The sequence below is a fragment of the Pipistrellus kuhlii genome, unplaced genomic scaffold (assembly GCF_014108245.1).
Source record: "Pipistrellus kuhlii isolate mPipKuh1 unplaced genomic scaffold, mPipKuh1.p scaffold_m20_p_16, whole genome shotgun sequence".
Classification (NCBI taxonomy): domain Eukaryota; kingdom Metazoa; phylum Chordata; class Mammalia; order Chiroptera; family Vespertilionidae; genus Pipistrellus; species Pipistrellus kuhlii.
Window position 1 is genome coordinate 7,967,026 of NW_023425471.1, and position 17,942 is coordinate 7,984,967.

The following is a 17,942-nucleotide window of genomic DNA, read 5'->3' on the forward strand; positions in this document are numbered from 1 at the left end:
AGAGTGAGTACACGCTGAAGAAACAGGAGCTAGGTGGCCAAGGAGATGAGAATATCAAGGAATGAAGTCCCCCTTTAGGCTCAGAAATAAACAAATACAATACAACACATGGAACAATAGCCTTTCAAATGTATATGTTCCTCCTCATGTTCAAATCAGGAGATAGTTTGCGTATTGCTATTTTCGTTCCCCACCTGAAAACCTTTCCCCCTGCATTCAATGATGGCTGCTGTTCCTGTTAAGGAAACGAAGCCTGATAATTAGTCTTTTCAACAAGAAAATTAGGAGAAGCATAGTTTATCGCTTTTCCTCGGCTCAAGTGTTAAGTTTGACACGCTACACCTACCTTCACTAATTGCCTGAGGTAGATAAGCACATTTGCCAAGTAATATGGCAGACGGAAAGGAGGCTGGGATTGGAAATCCCTCAGGCCTTAAGACAAATGCCTGCTATGTGACCTGGGCTAAATCACTTAATAACTCCCAACTTTAGTTTCCTCACCTGGAAAGGGAGACAGAACACTCAGCTAAGAAAGATGTTTAAAAAGATCAGATATAATGTGAGTAATGAGTCTCATTAGTGGAAGGCCTGGGACGTCAAGCCTCCCTAGTCTGAGGGACCTGCCAACAAATAATAGAGCCAGGCCGTAGCCCCCAGCTCTGAGTTTTCAGCATTTAGCTCTCCTCTCCTTCTCTCCTCTGTCCTCCCTCCCTCCCTCCCTCCTTCCAGGAGGTGGATGAATGCATTTTTCAGGATTTGAATCATTTCCTTCCTTCTCAGTGAAATTGTGGCCCACATGGGATTTTACTGCCTAAAACAGAAGACCCCGCACATCCAAACAATGACCAGATGCATTCTTGTTTGGCATAAGGCTCAGCCTCAGTTGTCATCTCCGCCACTGAAGTTGCACTGAGGTTGCAGGATTCAGTTATCTCTGAATAAATCATCTCACTTGCGGATCTTACAGGAAGAGAAACAAATGGCCGAGAAACTCCCAGCTCAGGGTGGGGCTTGGCCTATATGCAAGCTGCCCATTCTTTTTATTATTCTTACCAGAGGCCCAGTGCATGAAATTTGTGCACAGGTAGGGTCCCTAGTGGCTGTCAGCTGCCAGCCAGGACCTCCTTCCCCTGGCCACCTGCCACTCCTGCCCCCTGGTCAAACTCCCCGTCTAACTCCTGGTTTAGGGGATAATTTGCATATTAGGCTTTTATTATATAGGATTAATTGATTTTAGAGAAGAATGGAGAAGGAGAGACAGAAACATCAATGACGAGAGAGAAACATTGATTGGCTGCCTTTTGCATGCTCCCTACTGGGGATCGAGCCCACTACCCAGGCATATGCCCCTGACCAGAATCGAACCCGATATTCTTCAGTGGGCAGGTGGAGGCTCTATCCACTGAGCAAACCCTGCTAGGCCAAGCTGCCCATTCTTGCAAGTCCTCCTGGAAATTTTCCCCACAAATCAACTGCTCAGGGATTTCTGTTTCTCTGGATACGTCCTGGATTTTACTCTTCTGTAACTAAGTTGCTAAGGGTTTTGCATATTCTGAAGGCTGAGCCCAGTTTACCAGTCCAGAAACTCTGTGGTATGACTTCTTCGTCTTTTCTCATGGGGCCTTGCACAGAGCCAGGAAACTGAGAAATATTAAGAAGCTTGTGTTGATTCATTAATTGATTCCAGTTAAGGCTCAAGATAAGTCCTGGGGGTTCTTAATTAAAATAGTTGGGTGGGTATAGGCCAGATTATTAACAGACTTACACGCACAGTAACTTGTTAACTCATTGTCACAGCTCTTGAGAAATTATACAATTTTTTGACAACCCTCTCCCTTTTTTATCCCAGGATAATGATTTTCTTCACCCCCAAAATACACTACTATGCTGTAGTTTCATTGTAGGCGGCATAACAGCACCAGGCGGTAGGCCGGTGGGGTCAGACCAAACCTGGGTTGAGCAACCTCAGTACTTTGGTTCTGGCTAGAAAAGAATTCAGAGCCAAGACCCAAACTGTAAGAGAATATTTATTGGATAAATTACAGAGGTAAGAAAAGTAATTCCTAGAAGAAATGGGCTTAATAAATGAGTTGTAGAGGTAAAGAAAGGACCCTGGGAGCTTTGGAGTGAGGAAGCTAGAGGTAATGTGCCTGGGCAGGGAGGGGGTGTGGGAAGGAAAGAGAAAGGCACCGGCGAGCTCCCGGGAGCTGGGTCCTTGTCCTAAGGGTGTTAAGGGTGGAGATTTTAGGGAAAGTCCTAGGGGAAGATCTTAGTACAATATTCAGCAGTTTTCCAGGTGTGTCCTTTCAGGATTGTGGTCCCCACTGAGTGATTGGCACAAGGGCTGGGGGTCATTATTGAACGCAGCTGGTCCTGATGTCAGCCATGGTTGGTTTTGTTGCTTATGGAGACCTGGAGCTGAAATACAACTTGAGGCCTAGGTGTTATCTCTAGGGAGGAAAGGTCTGGGGGTCCAAACTGCATGACCAGCAATGTGCTAGGGAAGGAAAAGTCCCTACAATTGATTGTCCATTGCTAGGCACCTGGGGCTCTCCAACCTTGTGACCTTTTGTACCTGGCTCATTGTCCTTGCTCTGCTCATGTCTATTTAACTGCCTACAACAGTTTTAATATTGTAGTTTCAGGCAAAGACATATTGACCATTTTCCCTGACACAACAGCTTGAATTTAGAAAACATTGAATGGAACGATTTCGAAAAGCTTGTCAAGTGTGAATGAATATTTTGTTCTGATTATATGTGCCATGTAGGTGGAGTGAGAGGCAGCATCTTCTAGTTTTCAATCTATGGGCCAGTAAACTTTTCTGTCAAGGGCCAGAGAATAACTATGCTAAGCTTCACAGGCCATCATGTATGTGTTGGAAAATGACTCAACTCTGACCTTGGAGCATCACAGCAATAATAAATATGTCAACAAATGGGTGTGACTTTGTTTCAATATATCTTCATTTACAAAAACAGGCAGTGAGCCAGGTTTGGTTTAAGTACCTAAATATGCAGACCCTTACTTTTGTCTTTGTGAGTACTCATTCATTAATTTTGTGTTTTAGACTTTGTATTTTGCCCTAAGGGAATTTTTTCTGTACTACAACTATTTAAAAAAACATGTATTTTATTGATTTTTTACAGAGAGGAAGGGAGAGAGATAGAGAGCCAGAAACGTCGATGAGAGAGAAACATCGACCAGCTGCCTCTTGCACACCCCCCCACCAGGGATGTGCCCGCAGCCAAGGTACATGCCCTTGACTGGAATCAAACCCAGGACCTTTCAGTCCACAGACCGATGCTCTACCACTGAGCCAAACCGGTTTCGGCACTACAACTATTTTTAAATGCACTTTGAGTGCAAGATAATCATCATCTCCCAAAAGGTTGAAAATTAATGTGCAAAATGGCACAGAATGAAGAATGTACTTTATAATGAATTAGAAGCCTGGTGCCCAAATTCATACACAGGTGGGGTCTGGCCAGCCTACCTTGATTGAGGCTGATTGGGGCTGGGCTGGCCGGGGGGTTGGTGGGTGGATATAGGAGGTTGGCTGGCTGGCCCCACCCCCAGTCAGGCCAGTTGTCCAGCTGCAGTGCATGTCATAGCGACTGATCGTTCCAGTCATTCTGATCGCTGGGCTTTTATCCTATATAATAAAAGGCTAATATAGAAATTGACTGAATGGAGGAATGACCAGTCACCATGATGCTCACTGACTACCAGAGGGCATATCCTCAATGCAGGAGCTGCCCCCTTGTAGTCAGTGCACTCCCACAGGGGAAGCGCCACTCAGCCAAAAGTCGGGCTCCCACTTTTGCTAAGGATGTCCGACTGCTGGCTTAGGCTCACTCCCCATGGGCAGTGGGCCTAAGCTGTTAGTTGGATATCCCCTGAGAGCTCTGGACTGTGAGAGGGCGCAGGCTGGGCTGAAGGACCCCTCCCGAGTGCACAAATTTGGGCACCAGGCCTCTAGTGTATATATAGATGATTCACCTGCACCCTTTACCAATTCCCACTCATTCTGAAGTCTTCCTTTATTTCTTTGGTAAGTAAAACCCCCCCACAAAACTTCATTATATTACACTAGAGGCCCGGTGCATAAAATTCATGCATGGGGGGGGGCGTCCCTCAGCCCAGCCTGCACCAAACTTGGACCCCTTGGGGGATGTCCAACTGCTGGGATCAGGCCTAAAACAGCATTCAGACATCCCTTTCACAATCCAGGACTTTTGGCTCCTAACCACTTGCCTGCCTGCCTGCCTGATTGCTCCTAACCACTTTGCCTGCCTGCCTGATAGCCACCTAACTGCTCCCCTGCTGGCCTGATTGATGCCTAACTGTTCCCCCGCTGGTATGATCATCCCCAACTGCCCTCCCCTGCTGGCCTGATTGCCTGTAACTGCCCTTTCCTGCTGGCCCAATCACCCCCAACTGCCTTCCCCACTAGGGCTGAGATGACTGGGAGAATGAAGCTGGATGAGGTAGGGCTGAGGGGACTGAAGGACTGAGGGGACTGGACGCTGCCATCTTGTGGCTGTGGGTGCTGCCATCTGGTGAGGGCGTGGTAGCCAATTAGCACATTCCCTCTTTATTGGTGGTGGGTGCTACCATCTTATGAGAATGTGATGGTCAATTAGCATATCCCATCTTTATTAGATAGGATTATACAAACAATTTTCAAAATCCTGGAAGCTGTTAATTACTTTTAAATATATTTTTATTAGTTTCAGAGAGGAAGGGGGTGAGAGAGATAGAAATATCAATTATGAGCGAGAATCATTGATTGGCTACCTCTCGTACCCCCTACCCCCATTGGGGATTGAGCCAGCAACCCTGGCATATGCCCTGACTGGGAATCAAATTGTGACCTCCTGGTTCATAGGTCAATGCTCAACCACTGAGCCATGCCAGCTGGGCTGTTAATTGCTTTTATAGAGGTGTTTCTATTGTTCAGTTAATACATTTTTCTGTCTGCATTTGCATATCTTAGTTTTGGAATGCATCATAATTTTTCTATTACAATTATTAAAAGTATTTTTTGTTTTATAGTTTTTCATTCAGCAGTTGAATGTTTGGGAATGAATTCATGCTGCTAGGTAATGGATAGGTGTACTTCAGAATAAGCCCCAGTTGCCCTCACCTGTGGGGAAATTACCAGTCTAAGAAGGGTAAAGGCTACTCCAGCTGGCATCACATGGCCACCATTGCATGTCAGATTGGACCCAAAATGTGTGAGGAGATTTGGAGAATGGGTATGGCAGTGATCCTCCTCACTATGTTTCCATTTTCTGGTTCTCCTATGCCATCGGAGGCCGGTCCTTGGGTATCAGTGTTCTCATTTGCTAACTAGACATAAATATACCTTTGTTATCAAGTATATGGGTTTGCCCTGAGTTTAAAATGGGATAGGAAAGTGCTATGCCTATGTGAAGTATCATTATCATTTGAACATTTAGAAGGAGTTAGGAGGTTAAGTCCCCCACCCCCAGTTACTAGCATCTGAGGTTCCTGAAGCTGCTTTTTAAGAGTAAGTAGCTAGGTCTAACTTGGATGGTTTTCATTACTCTTATTTCTCCCTTTGCTGTTATGGGTAAGGAACTGTAGAGGCTGGAGCTGCAGCAGTGAACTTGATGGACATAATTCTTGACCTTATGGAGCTCAAAGTCTAAGAAATACTATGGAGTCAAGTCTACAAACTATTGGGAGAATTCCAACCTAGGAGCCAAAGGTTTGCTAGTGTTATAAAATAAAAACACAATAACATCAATAGCCAATGAGCAAATATTAACTATAGCTTACTATAATGTCATAATTTGGAGAAGGATTATGCTCTTCTGACTTTGAAGCAACATGAACTGAGGCAAAAGTAAGGTAAGATGTGTCATAAGTAAGTCTAAAGCCGTAGGAGAATTCCATAAGATGGTCTAAAGCCTGACCAAGATCAGCCAGATAAGACCATGAGCCATGTTATACTGGGCTCATTGGTGTCTGCTGTGCTCTGGTGTGACCTCCAGGCCCACAGGCACAAGTTTTGTATGAGAAAGAAAAGTGCTCCACTGGTTCCTAAGTGTAGCTGAATGCTCCACTCCCCATGCCCACTGTCCTATGACCGCCAATAAAACAAGAACAGGTAAGTAATAATTGTGTTGTGAATTAATGATATCTATGGGGGACGAGAAGAGATAAACCAAAGAATTTAGACTTACTAGAGGCCCGGTGCACAAAATTCGTGCACTGGGGGGAGGGGGTACCCTCAGCCCAGCCTGCACCTTCTCACAGTCCAGGAGCCCTCGGGGGATGTCCAACTGATGGCTTAGGCCCACTCCAAGCCAGCAGTCGGACATTCTTAGCACTGCTGTGTAGGTGGGAGAGGCTGCCACCACCGCTGGTGCACTTGCCAGCCGTGAGCCTGGCTTCTGGCTGAGCAGAACTCCCCCTGTGGGAGTGCACTGACCACCAGGGGGAAGCTCCTGCATTGAGTGTCTGCCCTCTGGTAGTCAGTGCATGTCACAGTGGCTGGTCGTTCTGCCATTCAGTCAATTTGCATATTAGCCTTTTATTATATAGGATATGCATAGCCCATGGACACGACAATAGGGTAGTAAAGACCTGGGAGGCAGTGGGTATAGGTTGGGAGGAGGGTGGGAGGGGGAAATGGGAGATAACTATAATACTAGCAACAATAAATATATATTTAAAAATGAAAAAAATGATATCTATATACAGGGGTGGGCAAAAGTAGGTTATTAATAATAATAAATAGTGCACTAGTAAGTAATACAAGAATAAATTCTGTTTTGTATACACACGACTATAGACCTACTTTTGCCCACCCCCATAATCAGATCATAAAATGCATATCATTTCAATAGCATTGGAATATTGGTTGCCCTTTTCCATGAAGAAAGCAGATTTTTATAACGTTAGCATATTCAAAGAAACCAAATATCCACTCATTAATCAGTCTTTCCAGTGAAACCAATTGCCTCTGAATTCATCCTGGGGAATCTGCTAAAATGGGTGCTTTATGTAAACATAAAAACATAGTAATCGCCCTAGCTGGTTTGGCTCAGTGGATGGAACATCGGCCTGTGGACTTAAGGGTCCCGGGTTCGATTCCAGTTGGGGGCGTGCAGGAGGCAGCTGATCGATGATTCTCTCTCATTATTGATGTTTCTCTCTCTCCCTCTCCCTTCTTCTCTGAAATCAATAAAAATATATTTAAAAATACACACACACACAAAAACATAGTAACTAATGCCTGCCTCTGTGGGACTAGAGTAAAAATACATGGGGGACACTTTTCATCAAACGATGCAGGAAAAAGAATTTTTTTTTTTTTTTTTTTTTTTTTTTTTACCATCATATACTTAATTTGAAAACTTACCTGTCATTTGTACAATTCTTAGCACTACCCAGACGGTGTGCTTTTTTTTCCTCCTTAAAAAAAATGTTCCGGTCCAAACCATCAGCCTCTGTAGGTTGTCTTAATTGCTACTTTGCATTGCACTGGACTCTGACTCTGATTTTTGGCACATGTGGTCATGCACAGAGTTCCCAAAATAAAATGCTCCAGGATATCCCAGGAACTCTTAGAAGGCTTTAAAAACCGACTTGCTCCCTGCAAGCACATCTTTGATGAAGACAATTTCAGGCGAGCAGGGTGACTATTGCGCAAAGGATGACGTGAATTGTTGCAATCTTGCAGTGGGTCTGGAGAATTCCTTGCTACCTAACTTGTCATGGTCAGGGGGAGAGCTTGACGCAAATCCAGTTTTGATAAAGACAATTGGTTTTTCCTCCCCAAGTGACTATACGTTTAAATAGCTAAAACATCTGTTCAGCAACATAGTAAAACATGTACACCCGGAACGCCTGAGAGAAGAGCCTGCCAAACAATCGGTGGAGGGGGACTTTGCTGGTGGGAGCACACCGAGATAAAGCAACCACTGTTTATTTTGTCTGGTCAGGGTGGGGAGAGCCGGGACAACCCATGTTTTGGGTTTCTTGGACTTCATTTGTGTGAAGAACTATTCGAGAAGGGCTGGTGAGGGGCTGTTTCCTGATAGGACCTTTCACAGCTGTCCATTCGTACAAGAGCAAGAGAACTTTTGGATGCCAACATCTAAGAGACTCTTGAGACCGGCCAACAAACCACACACGGCGACTCTCTCCTGGCCTGGGCTCCACATCCCTTCCGATGGAAGCAGAGACGGGGAGCAGCATGGAGGCTGGGAAATCGGCCAACAGAGGCACTCGGATTGCCCTGGCCGTGTTCATCGGTAGCACCCTGGTGCTGGGCACCATCCTCTTTCTAGGTAAGTGGGGCACTGGAGGCCAGGGAGCTGGGCGAATGCGGGGCAACGTCTCTGGACTGGATGCTGTCAGACTCCTCAGGATGCAGGTGGAGGGCTGTGTGCTTGTATTGGTAGATGATGCATCCTTGGTTTCTATTAAATATGCAAATCGTGGGAGCCTTCTCTTTAGGAGGCTACATAAATAAATACTCGCAAGCACTCGGTGCGTAGCCCAGGATGTGAAGTGGATAGAGAGTGGCTTCCTAGTGGCTGGAGGATTGGCTGGCACGGGGCAAATATTGTCTTTCTGCATTGCATTTAGCAGCAAATGAATGTTTATGAATTCATAGGCAGATACTTTTATTTGTTTGGCGAGGAGAGCATTACACTGTGATCAAAACCATGCTGGAATTCCTTTCCGTTTGATTTCTGTCAATGTTTGCCTGGGTGAATCATAACATTTAACTCACAAAATACAAATTAGTTTTTATGAATGCACCTCTAAATGATATTCTTCCTTTCACCTCTAAATGATATTCTTCCTTTCTTATCCAGGGACCCCGGTGGGATAACATTTTAACTTCACCTTTCTATGAGATTTTTAAAAAGAACGTGAAGGAAAACAGAGGTTTCCTTCCAAGATTTGAAAGGTGTTAGGATTGAATTATGTTAACTCTTGGTGAGAAGAAGGTTTCCAGGGAGACTATAAGATGATAAAAACATATTCCTATAACAAAGAATGAAATGCATTAAAGACTATAGGCCTTCTGAACTCTTGCCTATCAGCCTTTGTATTTTGCTCAGACAGCCCATACCATTAGCTTGAATGTCGTATAGGACCAAGCTCTATACTTAGCAGACTCTAGGTGCAGTTTGAAATGTAGCATGCCTGGAAACATTCCTTGGCACATACAGGCTGCAGGAGGCCATGTTTATTTTGGCACGGGGAAGCCAGTAATTAAACTTGAAAAGAGTGAGGGTTGTGTGGTTGAAAACTTTGCTAAAATGAGCAAGCCATGTTTCCATCTTTGCTGTGGCTGAAAATATAGGGAATGAGGTGGCTTTTATTGCTTTCTGGGACAGTGAAATCTACTCTTGCGACCAAATTTGTGGCTCTCAAAAACTATTATGCGATCTCTTGGCTTTTGGATCTTGGGCAAGTGTCCTATCCTGAAATCCAAAACTGGAGGAAAAATGATATGGGCAGGCCAAGGGACTGCATGCTGTGTAGGAAGTGACCACAAAGTTAGACTATTTGTGTTTTGAAAACACTCCCAACTTAAAAATCCAAATGATGATTGTTTATGTAAAAATATGTACTTTTTTGAATATTACTGCCTCTTGAAACTTTTTTGAAATTCCATTGTTATGATTACATACTGAGGCTAAAGCATATTAGTTGGAGTACTCTTCAAAAACTGCATTTTTTTTTATTTTTACAGAGAGGAAGGGAGAGGGATAGAGAGTTAGAAACATCGATGAGAGAGAAACATCAATCAGCTGTCTCCTGCACAACCCCCCACTGGGGATGTGCCTGCAACCAAGGTACATGCCCTTGACCGGATTGAACCTGGGACCCTTGAGTCTGCAGGCTGACGCTCTAGTCACTGAGCCAAACTGGTTAGGGCTGGAATACTTTTTTAAAAATATATATATTATATTGATTTTTACAGAGAGGAAGGGAGAGAGATAGAGAGCCAGAGACGTCGATGAGAGAGAAACATCGACCAGCCGCCTCCTGCACACCCCCCACCGGGGATGTGCCTGCAACCAATGTACATGCCCCTGACCGGAATCGAACCTGGGACCTTTCAGTCCACAGACCAACACTCTACCACTGAGCCAAACTGGTTTCGGCAGGGCTGGAATACTTTTGATGGCAGCAAATTTTTGTTCTTTGAGAGAACATGATTCTTTGGAATCAGCACTCAAGTTTTTAGAGCACAGTTAAATTCACCAAGCCATTATATACAGACCTCCTTACTCATAAGGAGCTCTGCAACCAATAGAAAAAAAAAAAAAAAAAAAAAGAACTTTCTAGCCGAAACTGGTTTGGCTCAGTGGATAGAGCGTCGGCCTGCGACTGAAAGGTCCCAGGTTTGATTCCGGTCAAGGGCATGTGCCTTGGTTGTGGGCACGTCCCCAGTGGGGGGTGTGCAGGAGGCAGCTGATCGATGATTCTCTCTCATTGATGTTTCTAGCTCCCTATCCCTCTCTCTTTCTCTCTGTAAAAAAATCAATAAAATATATTTAAAGAAAAAGAACTTTCTAGTGTACCCAATAACCTGGTTCTCACCAGGAATCTTAAGAGGAGCTCTAATGATGTTAGAGAGTAAGGGTGTAGCCATTCTACACTTTTGCTTCTCAAAGTGTGGTCTGTGGACCAACAGGATCAGCATCACTTGTCAAGCCTGGACCCTACCCACCCAGACCTACTGAATCAGGATCTGCATTATTTTTGAAATATATGTTTTATTGATTTTTTTACAGAGAGAAAGGGAGAGAAAGAGAGAGTTAGAAACATCGATGAGAGAAACATCCATCAGCTGCCTCCTGCACCCCCCCTACTGGGGATGTGCCCGCAACCAAGGTACATGCCCTTGACTGGATCAAACCTGGGATCTTTCAGTCTGCAGGCTGATGCTCTATCCACTGAGCCAAACTGGTTAAGGCCAGGCAATTCTCTTTTTGACAATATTCTGGATAAGGTCTTCAACTCTTCAAGATACTTCTAGTATGACTTTGTGGTATATTCTTCTGCCTGTTCAAACTCAGTCATATGCCCGGCTGGCATGCTCAGTGTTTGAGCATTGACCTGTGAACCAGGTCACAACTTGATTCCAGGTCAGGGCACACGCCCAGGTGGTGGGTTGAACCCCCATTGTGGAGTGTGCAGGAGCCAGCCAATCAATGACTTTCTCTCATCATTGATGTTTCTCTCTCCCTCTCCCTCTCCCTCTCCCTTCCTCTATGAAATAAAATATATATATATTTAAAATAAAACAAGGCTAGTATCACCGAAACCAGTTTGGCTCAGTGGATAGAGTGTCGGCCTGCTGACTGAGGGGTCCCAGCTCTGATTCCGGTCAAGGGCATGTACCTTGGTTGCGGGCACATCCCCGGTGGGGGGTGTGCAGGAGGCAGCTGATTGATGTTTCTCTCTCATCGATGTTTTTCTGTATCCCTTTCTCTTCCTCTCTGTAAAAAAATCAATAAAATATATTAAAAAAAGAAAAAGAAAGAAATGCTGAGGTATTAAAAAAACAAACAAGGCTAGTATCAAGAAGGTATTGTCCAGAACCATAAAATCTTATTTGCAATAATTTTATTTTTCCATTATAAAAAAACCACACATGCTCATTAAAGAACATTTGGAAAACATATGGAAGTGGACGAAAGAGCAAATGTCCTCCATGGTTCTAGCACTCAGGCACATTGAAATATTTGGTACCAAGTTTTAGACTGCACAGATATATTTTTACCTAACTACTTTTTTCCTTTGCTTTTTAAATAAATCAAAACGCATCTTTATGCTACAACACTTCATTTCCTTTAAAAAAAATATATTTTATTGATTTTTTACAGAGAGGAAGGGAGAGAGCTAGAGCTAGAAACATTGATCAGCCGCCTCCTGCACACCCCGCAATGGGGATGTGCCCGCAACCAAGGTACATGCTTTTGACTGGAATCGAACCTGGGACTCTTCGGTCTGCAGGCTGAAGCTCTATCCACTAAGCCAAACCGGTTTCAGCAATACTTCATTTCTTTTAAAAAAATATATATATATTTTATTGATTTTTTACAGAGAGGAAGGGAGAGAGATAGCTAGAAATGACGATGAGAGAGAAACATCCACCAGCTGCCTCTTGCACACCCCCTACTGGGGATGTGCCCGCAACTCAGGTACATGCCCCTGACCGGAATCGAATCTGGGACCTTTTAGTCAGTAGACCGATGCTCTACCACTGAGCCAAACCAGTTTCGGCGCAATACTTCATTTCTTAAAAGCAGGCCTGAGTTATTTCATAGGCCGTTTATTGAATCTGCAGGGTAATAGGTAAAAAGGCTGTTTGGAGGATGGCAGCAGAGATATGAACAAAGAAAAAGCTGGCTCCTCTCAGAATGCAGGTTAATAAATAAAACAGAAAACACACAGACAAAAAGGCAAATAAATAAACCAACCAGATTGACATGCTGGCACGTGACGTACATCTCTAGCAGAAATATAGACACGGCCACACTTTTGGATTCTGCTTCTCAGTTGAGGATGCCATGAAGAGCCCCCACCCCCACCCCCCAACCTGCATCTCCCCACAGCCACATCTCCAAATGATTCCTTATTTCCGCCCCCAGAGCCCAGTGATAGTGAATTCGCCACAAGTTCTTCGGCTACCAAAACTATTTTTGAAATCTGAGCTCACATCTGCTAGTGCCCAGGTGCTAGCTGGAGTTTACAAATGGGTACGCTTCTGTACTCCCGCAGAGATCCGTTCAGACAAGGTTGCACCAGATGGGGGAAAGTGAGCAATTGGTGGAAAGCCGCTTCCATCTTGCGGTGGTTTTTGTTCCGCTTTGTTTTGGTGGGAGTAGTTGGAAGCTTGGTCCATGGAGCTGCATGTCTAGTAGCGAGGCTGGGTCTGGAGGGAGGAGGGGGTGTGGGGTACAAAGCAGGCAAATAATGGCTCTCTTGCTAGATGGCTGAGTTATATATAATATATAGTACCTTCCTCCCCCTTGGGCCTCATCTATATGGATGGTGTTGCTAAGATCCAGAACTCTAAATGCCACACATGCTAGCTTTCTCCTTCCGCTCAGGATTTGTTCCCAATGACATGTTTCAATTTTCCCATCACTAAAACCAGAATGTAGTTGTAAACAACAGAGTAAAATTATGAGACTTAAATAATAGATAATAGGAGATGGAAGAGACTTGAGAGATCTTCTAGCCCAGTAGTTCGTCCTTCCTTCCTTCCTTCCTTCCTTCCTTCCTTCCTTCCTTCCTTCCTTCCTTCCTTCCTTCCTTCTTTCCTTCCTTCCTTCCTTCCTTCCTTCCTTCCTTCCTTCCTTCCTTCCTTCCTTCCTTCCTTCCTTCCTTTTTCTTCCTTCCTTCCTTCCTTCCTTCCTTCCTTCCTTCCTTCCTTCACTCAGTTCTTTTTTGTTTTATTGATTTTTTTTCTTACAAAGAGGAAGGAAGAGAGATAGAAACATCGATGAGAGAGAAACACCAATCAGCTGCCTCCTGCACACCCCCCACTGGAGATGTGCCTGCAAGCAAGGTACATGCCCTTGACCGGAATTGAACCTGGGATCCTTCAGTCCGCAGGCCGATGCTCTATCCACTGAACCATACCAGTTAGGGTGAGCCCAGTACTTCTTAAACAAGAGCCTGCATCAGAATCCCCTGGAGGCCTTGGTGAAATGCAGATGGCTGGGCCCCACCTCAGAGTTTCTGATTTTGAAGGACCGCAGGGCTTGGTAATTTGCATTTCTAACAAATTTCCCGGTGATGCTGTTGCCACTGCTCAGGGGACCCCATTCTGAGAAGCACTGGTCTAATTGTGCCCAATCATCTTATGTTTGAGAGAACTGAATTTCAGAGCAACCAGAAGTCTCACCAAGGTTACTTCGCTAATGACCCGAGTCTGGCTCTGTGATACTGAGCCAACTGGATTTTTCAGTTCCGCGTCAATACTGAGAAGGATGAACTGCTATCAAATGCCTTGTATATGTGCCTGGTGGTGGGTTACCTGATGGTGATCTGCTTCAAGCAGTCATTTCTTTATTTTCGTCTTGTTTTTTCAGTGAGTCAAGGTTTCTTACATCTCCAAGCTAAACAGGAGTACTGCCTGAAGCCAGAATGCATTGAAGCTGGTAAGTCAGTTTCCCGTCCTGTGTCAAGTTATAATTATGGTACCTTGGGGACTGGAAGAGAAAACAGGTGGTATTTTTAGTATCCTGTTTGCTTGAGGTTTGCAAAGTATGAAATGCAATTTTGATGAAATTTTAAGTTTCCTTTCAAATCTTGGTGTGAAGTTGTGGAGAGCAGGTTTCCTGTTTTCCTTGAAAAAACAAAACAAAACAAAACAAAAAACAAAAAACAACTGTGCAGTATTCTAAGTCTTTGCAGCAGTCAGATATGGCGATTTCGGTCCCAGACCTCCACAATAAAATGGAGTATTGCAATAAAATGAGTTGTAATCTTTTTGCCTGGGTGGAGGGTCCTGCCTTAAGTTTGTAAAAAAAAAAAAAAAAAAAAAGCAATACCTGTGAAGAGCAATAAAGCAAAAACGCAATAAAACACTTGAGAACGATATATAATCTTATTAACCGGTGTCACCCCAATAAATTTAATAAAAAAGAGCAATAAAGAAAACCCCCAAGGTATTCCCGTATAAGGAAACAGAAAGGGGCTTGGAAAGCTGAATGGCCTCTCTGTAAGGCCCAAAGACGGAGACCATTGACGTTCCTATGGCCTCAACTTGATATAAATTGTGCGTGTTTCTGCGTGCGCCGACAGTGGCGGTGTGCATGCGTCTGCGTACGTTGTCATGAATGCGTGTGCGTGCGTCTATGTGTGCCAATGGGTGCCGCGTGCGTTTACGTGCGTGCGTCTGTGTAAGCCAATGGGTGCTGTGTGCGTGCGTGCATGTGCGTGTGTGCGACTGCTTACGCCTACGGGTGCCGTGTGCTTGTGTGCGTCTACGTGCGCCGATAGGTGCCATGTGCGTGCCTGTGTCTGTGCATGCCGTGTGCGTGCGTCTACGTGCGCCAACGGGTGCTGTGCGCGTGCCTGTGTATGCGTGTGTCTGCATGAGCCGACAGGTGCTGTGTGTGCGTGCGCTTTGTGTCTCCTCACTTTTTTTTTTTTTTAATTTATTGACTTTTTACAGAGATAGAGAGCTAGAAACGTCGATGAGAGAGTAACATCGACCAGCTGCCTCTTGCACACCCCCTACCGGGGATGTGCCCGCAACCAACGTACATGCCCTTGACCGGAATCGAACCTGGGACTTTTCAGTCCCCAAGCCAACGCTCTACCACTGAGCCAAACCGGTTTCGGCCTCTTCTCCTTTTCTATTTCCTCCTACTTAACTGGTCTTTCAAAATCAGAAGTGGTGGAGGAATGCAAGGGAAGTGGAATGAAGAAACGGGTAAGTTAATGATAGTGTATAAGGGCAAACAGCCTGGCCTGGGTTTAAACTTAAGCATAAAGTGGCCTCTTAAAAGCCACATGATCTTGAGCTAAGTACACAGACACCCTAAGTCTCAGTTTTCACCATCTGTAAAGTGGGAGGAACAGTTTTCACTTACCATGCCAGCGAGAATAGGAGAAAACGATGGTGGTAGTAGTATTCCAGAACCACAATTCCACATCCTTAACCCCAAACCCAGAGAGCATGGTGATTCTCAGTTGGCGAGACTGGACCTGAACTCAACTCCGGTGGTGGCAAAACTGGATCCTAACTTATGGGAGGCTGTTTTAGACTTTGTTTCCCCCGTATGAGAATATGTATACATCCCCAATAGAATTCTGCATGTGCTTGTTTCAGGACTGCCATTCCAGCTGTTGCTGGAGGCGTTATATAATCTGTGGTATATGCACTGTGTTACTTTTCTAAAATGTGAAAATCTATGAGCTCTGAAACATCTGGCCTCAAGTTTCAGATAAGTGTTCGTGGAATTATAGTACTAAAAATTTGTATGTGTGGCTGCCAGATTTAGCTACAGGCACATTGCGGATGCTCAGTTAAATTTGAATTGCACACGTACAAACACTACTTTTTTTTTTTTTTTTTTTTTTTGCAGAAGTATGACCCGTAGAACAATTGGTATACTATAGACTTGGTCATTTATTTGAAATTCAAATTTCACTAGGCATCTTGTATTTTACCTGGCAACTGTATTATTTGGCAGTGTCCTTGGCACTGTTCTAAACACTTGACATATGTTTACTCATTTAATTTTCTTGAAAATCCAATGGGGTGTTGTTATGGTCCCATTTTACAGATGAGGAAACTAAGGTTAAGTAACCTGCCTGAGGTTACATAGCTACTGCATTGTATTTCTGGCATTTAAACCCAGGTGGTCTGGCTCTGGAGTTTGTGATGATGCCATACTGCCTGGAGAGGGCTAGCCTAGTTCCTGGCTCAGAGGAAATGCCTAATATTTATTATTATTATTATTATTATTATTGCTACCACCACTCTCCCCCTCTTTCTTGAGCCCTGATTAAACTTACAAACTCAGCCTGGTATATGGGGTGGTCACTCAATCTCTACTACAATAACCACTTAACATTTCACCTTATATACAACGAGAGACCCTGGCAACCATGGCTTTGTCCTGAAGGTCGTCTGGAAAGTCGTTCGTTTGGCTGTCTGGTGTAATTAGCATATTATGCTTTTTTTATTATAGATGACTTGAGAGAGCACACAGCACAGATTTCCTTCATCATCATATAGATACTTATGTGTCTGTAAATGTATAATAATAATTATTATTAAAAAAAAAAGATTCTGGGTTTTCTCCATGAAGCTGAGTCGGGGGAAAGGAGTTTTGGTGTCTTGACAACTATGGTCCCTTGAAATTTGAAGACCCAGTTCCCCTTCTCAAAATGCAGCTCTGTGCCCAGCTGGGAAATGTGACTGATGAATTGAGAGGCTGAAGCAAGAGTTTCCCCATTCACCGGGCTCGGTTCCAAGTTCAGTGAGTGATATATTCCTTCACTTTCTAGCAGGGCTGAGGTTGGAGCTGACCTTGCAGTTTTTCTAGGTACCTGCATGAATACTGAGGAGATGGGTTGGAGGCATCCAGAAAGCAGTGTGCTGTGTGAATGAAAATGTGTGAGGGCCCTCGGTGGCCCCGGATCTGTCTCTGCTTCTAGCTTCTACAGTGTTAGGACGGAACAGACCCAGGGACGCCTGTTCTTCCAGCCTCTGGCCACTTCTTCCAGGAGCTGGTGGACTAGAAGTGCGAGGGCGCTGAGCATCTCTTAGAGATGTAAAGCCAGCGCGGTGGCCACATGCTCTCCAGGACGTGCTGGGGCCTCCCACAGTGAGTGGGCACCACTCAGGCCCCATGGAGGCCGCCTTGGCCTTGGCCTTGGCCTTGGAGAGGAACCCGAGCCAGGCCCTCTGGGAGCTGCAGGCCCTGGTTCCGCCCGCGCACGCGCAGATCCTCCGCTCTGTGACCTCCTGGAGAAGCGCTTCCTGGGTGAGCAGGTGGGACTCCTCCAGGAGATGGGCCCACCTGACCCGCTGTGCAGGCTGCGGCCCCCAGGCTTCTCCCAAAGGCTCACCCTCAGGCACCACTGGGAGCCTGTGGAGCCCAGAGTCCTGTGAGGGGGTCCCCGTGTCCCCCTGGGGCCTCGCTTTTGCCTGGGCCTCTCCCCGAAACTACTAGCCATTCCTTTAACCACCCTGCAGCCCCCTCCATGCATTGGACCAAATGGAAACAATAAGGCTTTTTGGAAAAAACAATAAAAAAATGTGTGTGTGGGGTTCCTGTGTGTGAGTGTAAATATTGTGTGGGACTGAAACTTGTATGTTCAGTGACCCTGAGGTGTCCCATAGAAGGTTCATTCTCTGGCTGCACAGCCAGTATAACTAAATAGAAACTGAAATGAAGATTTTGTGT

The 17,942-nt window shown here is 44.9% G+C and overlaps 1 protein-coding gene across 1 annotated transcript in view; it reads left to right on the forward strand.

Moving 5' to 3' along the window:
* Nucleotides 1-7,580: 7,580 nt before the first annotated feature.
* PHEX (phosphate regulating endopeptidase homolog X-linked) overlaps nt 7,581-17,942 on the forward strand; it is a 185,936-nt gene continuing 175,574 nt past the window's right edge. The window contains exons 1-2 of the mRNA XM_036439857.2: nt 7,581-8,327; nt 14,109-14,177. Coding sequence (XP_036295750.1) covers nt 8,210-8,327; nt 14,109-14,177 — 187 coding nt within the window. The 5' untranslated portion in view covers nt 7,581-8,209. The remainder of the gene's footprint in view (nt 8,328-14,108; nt 14,178-17,942) is intronic.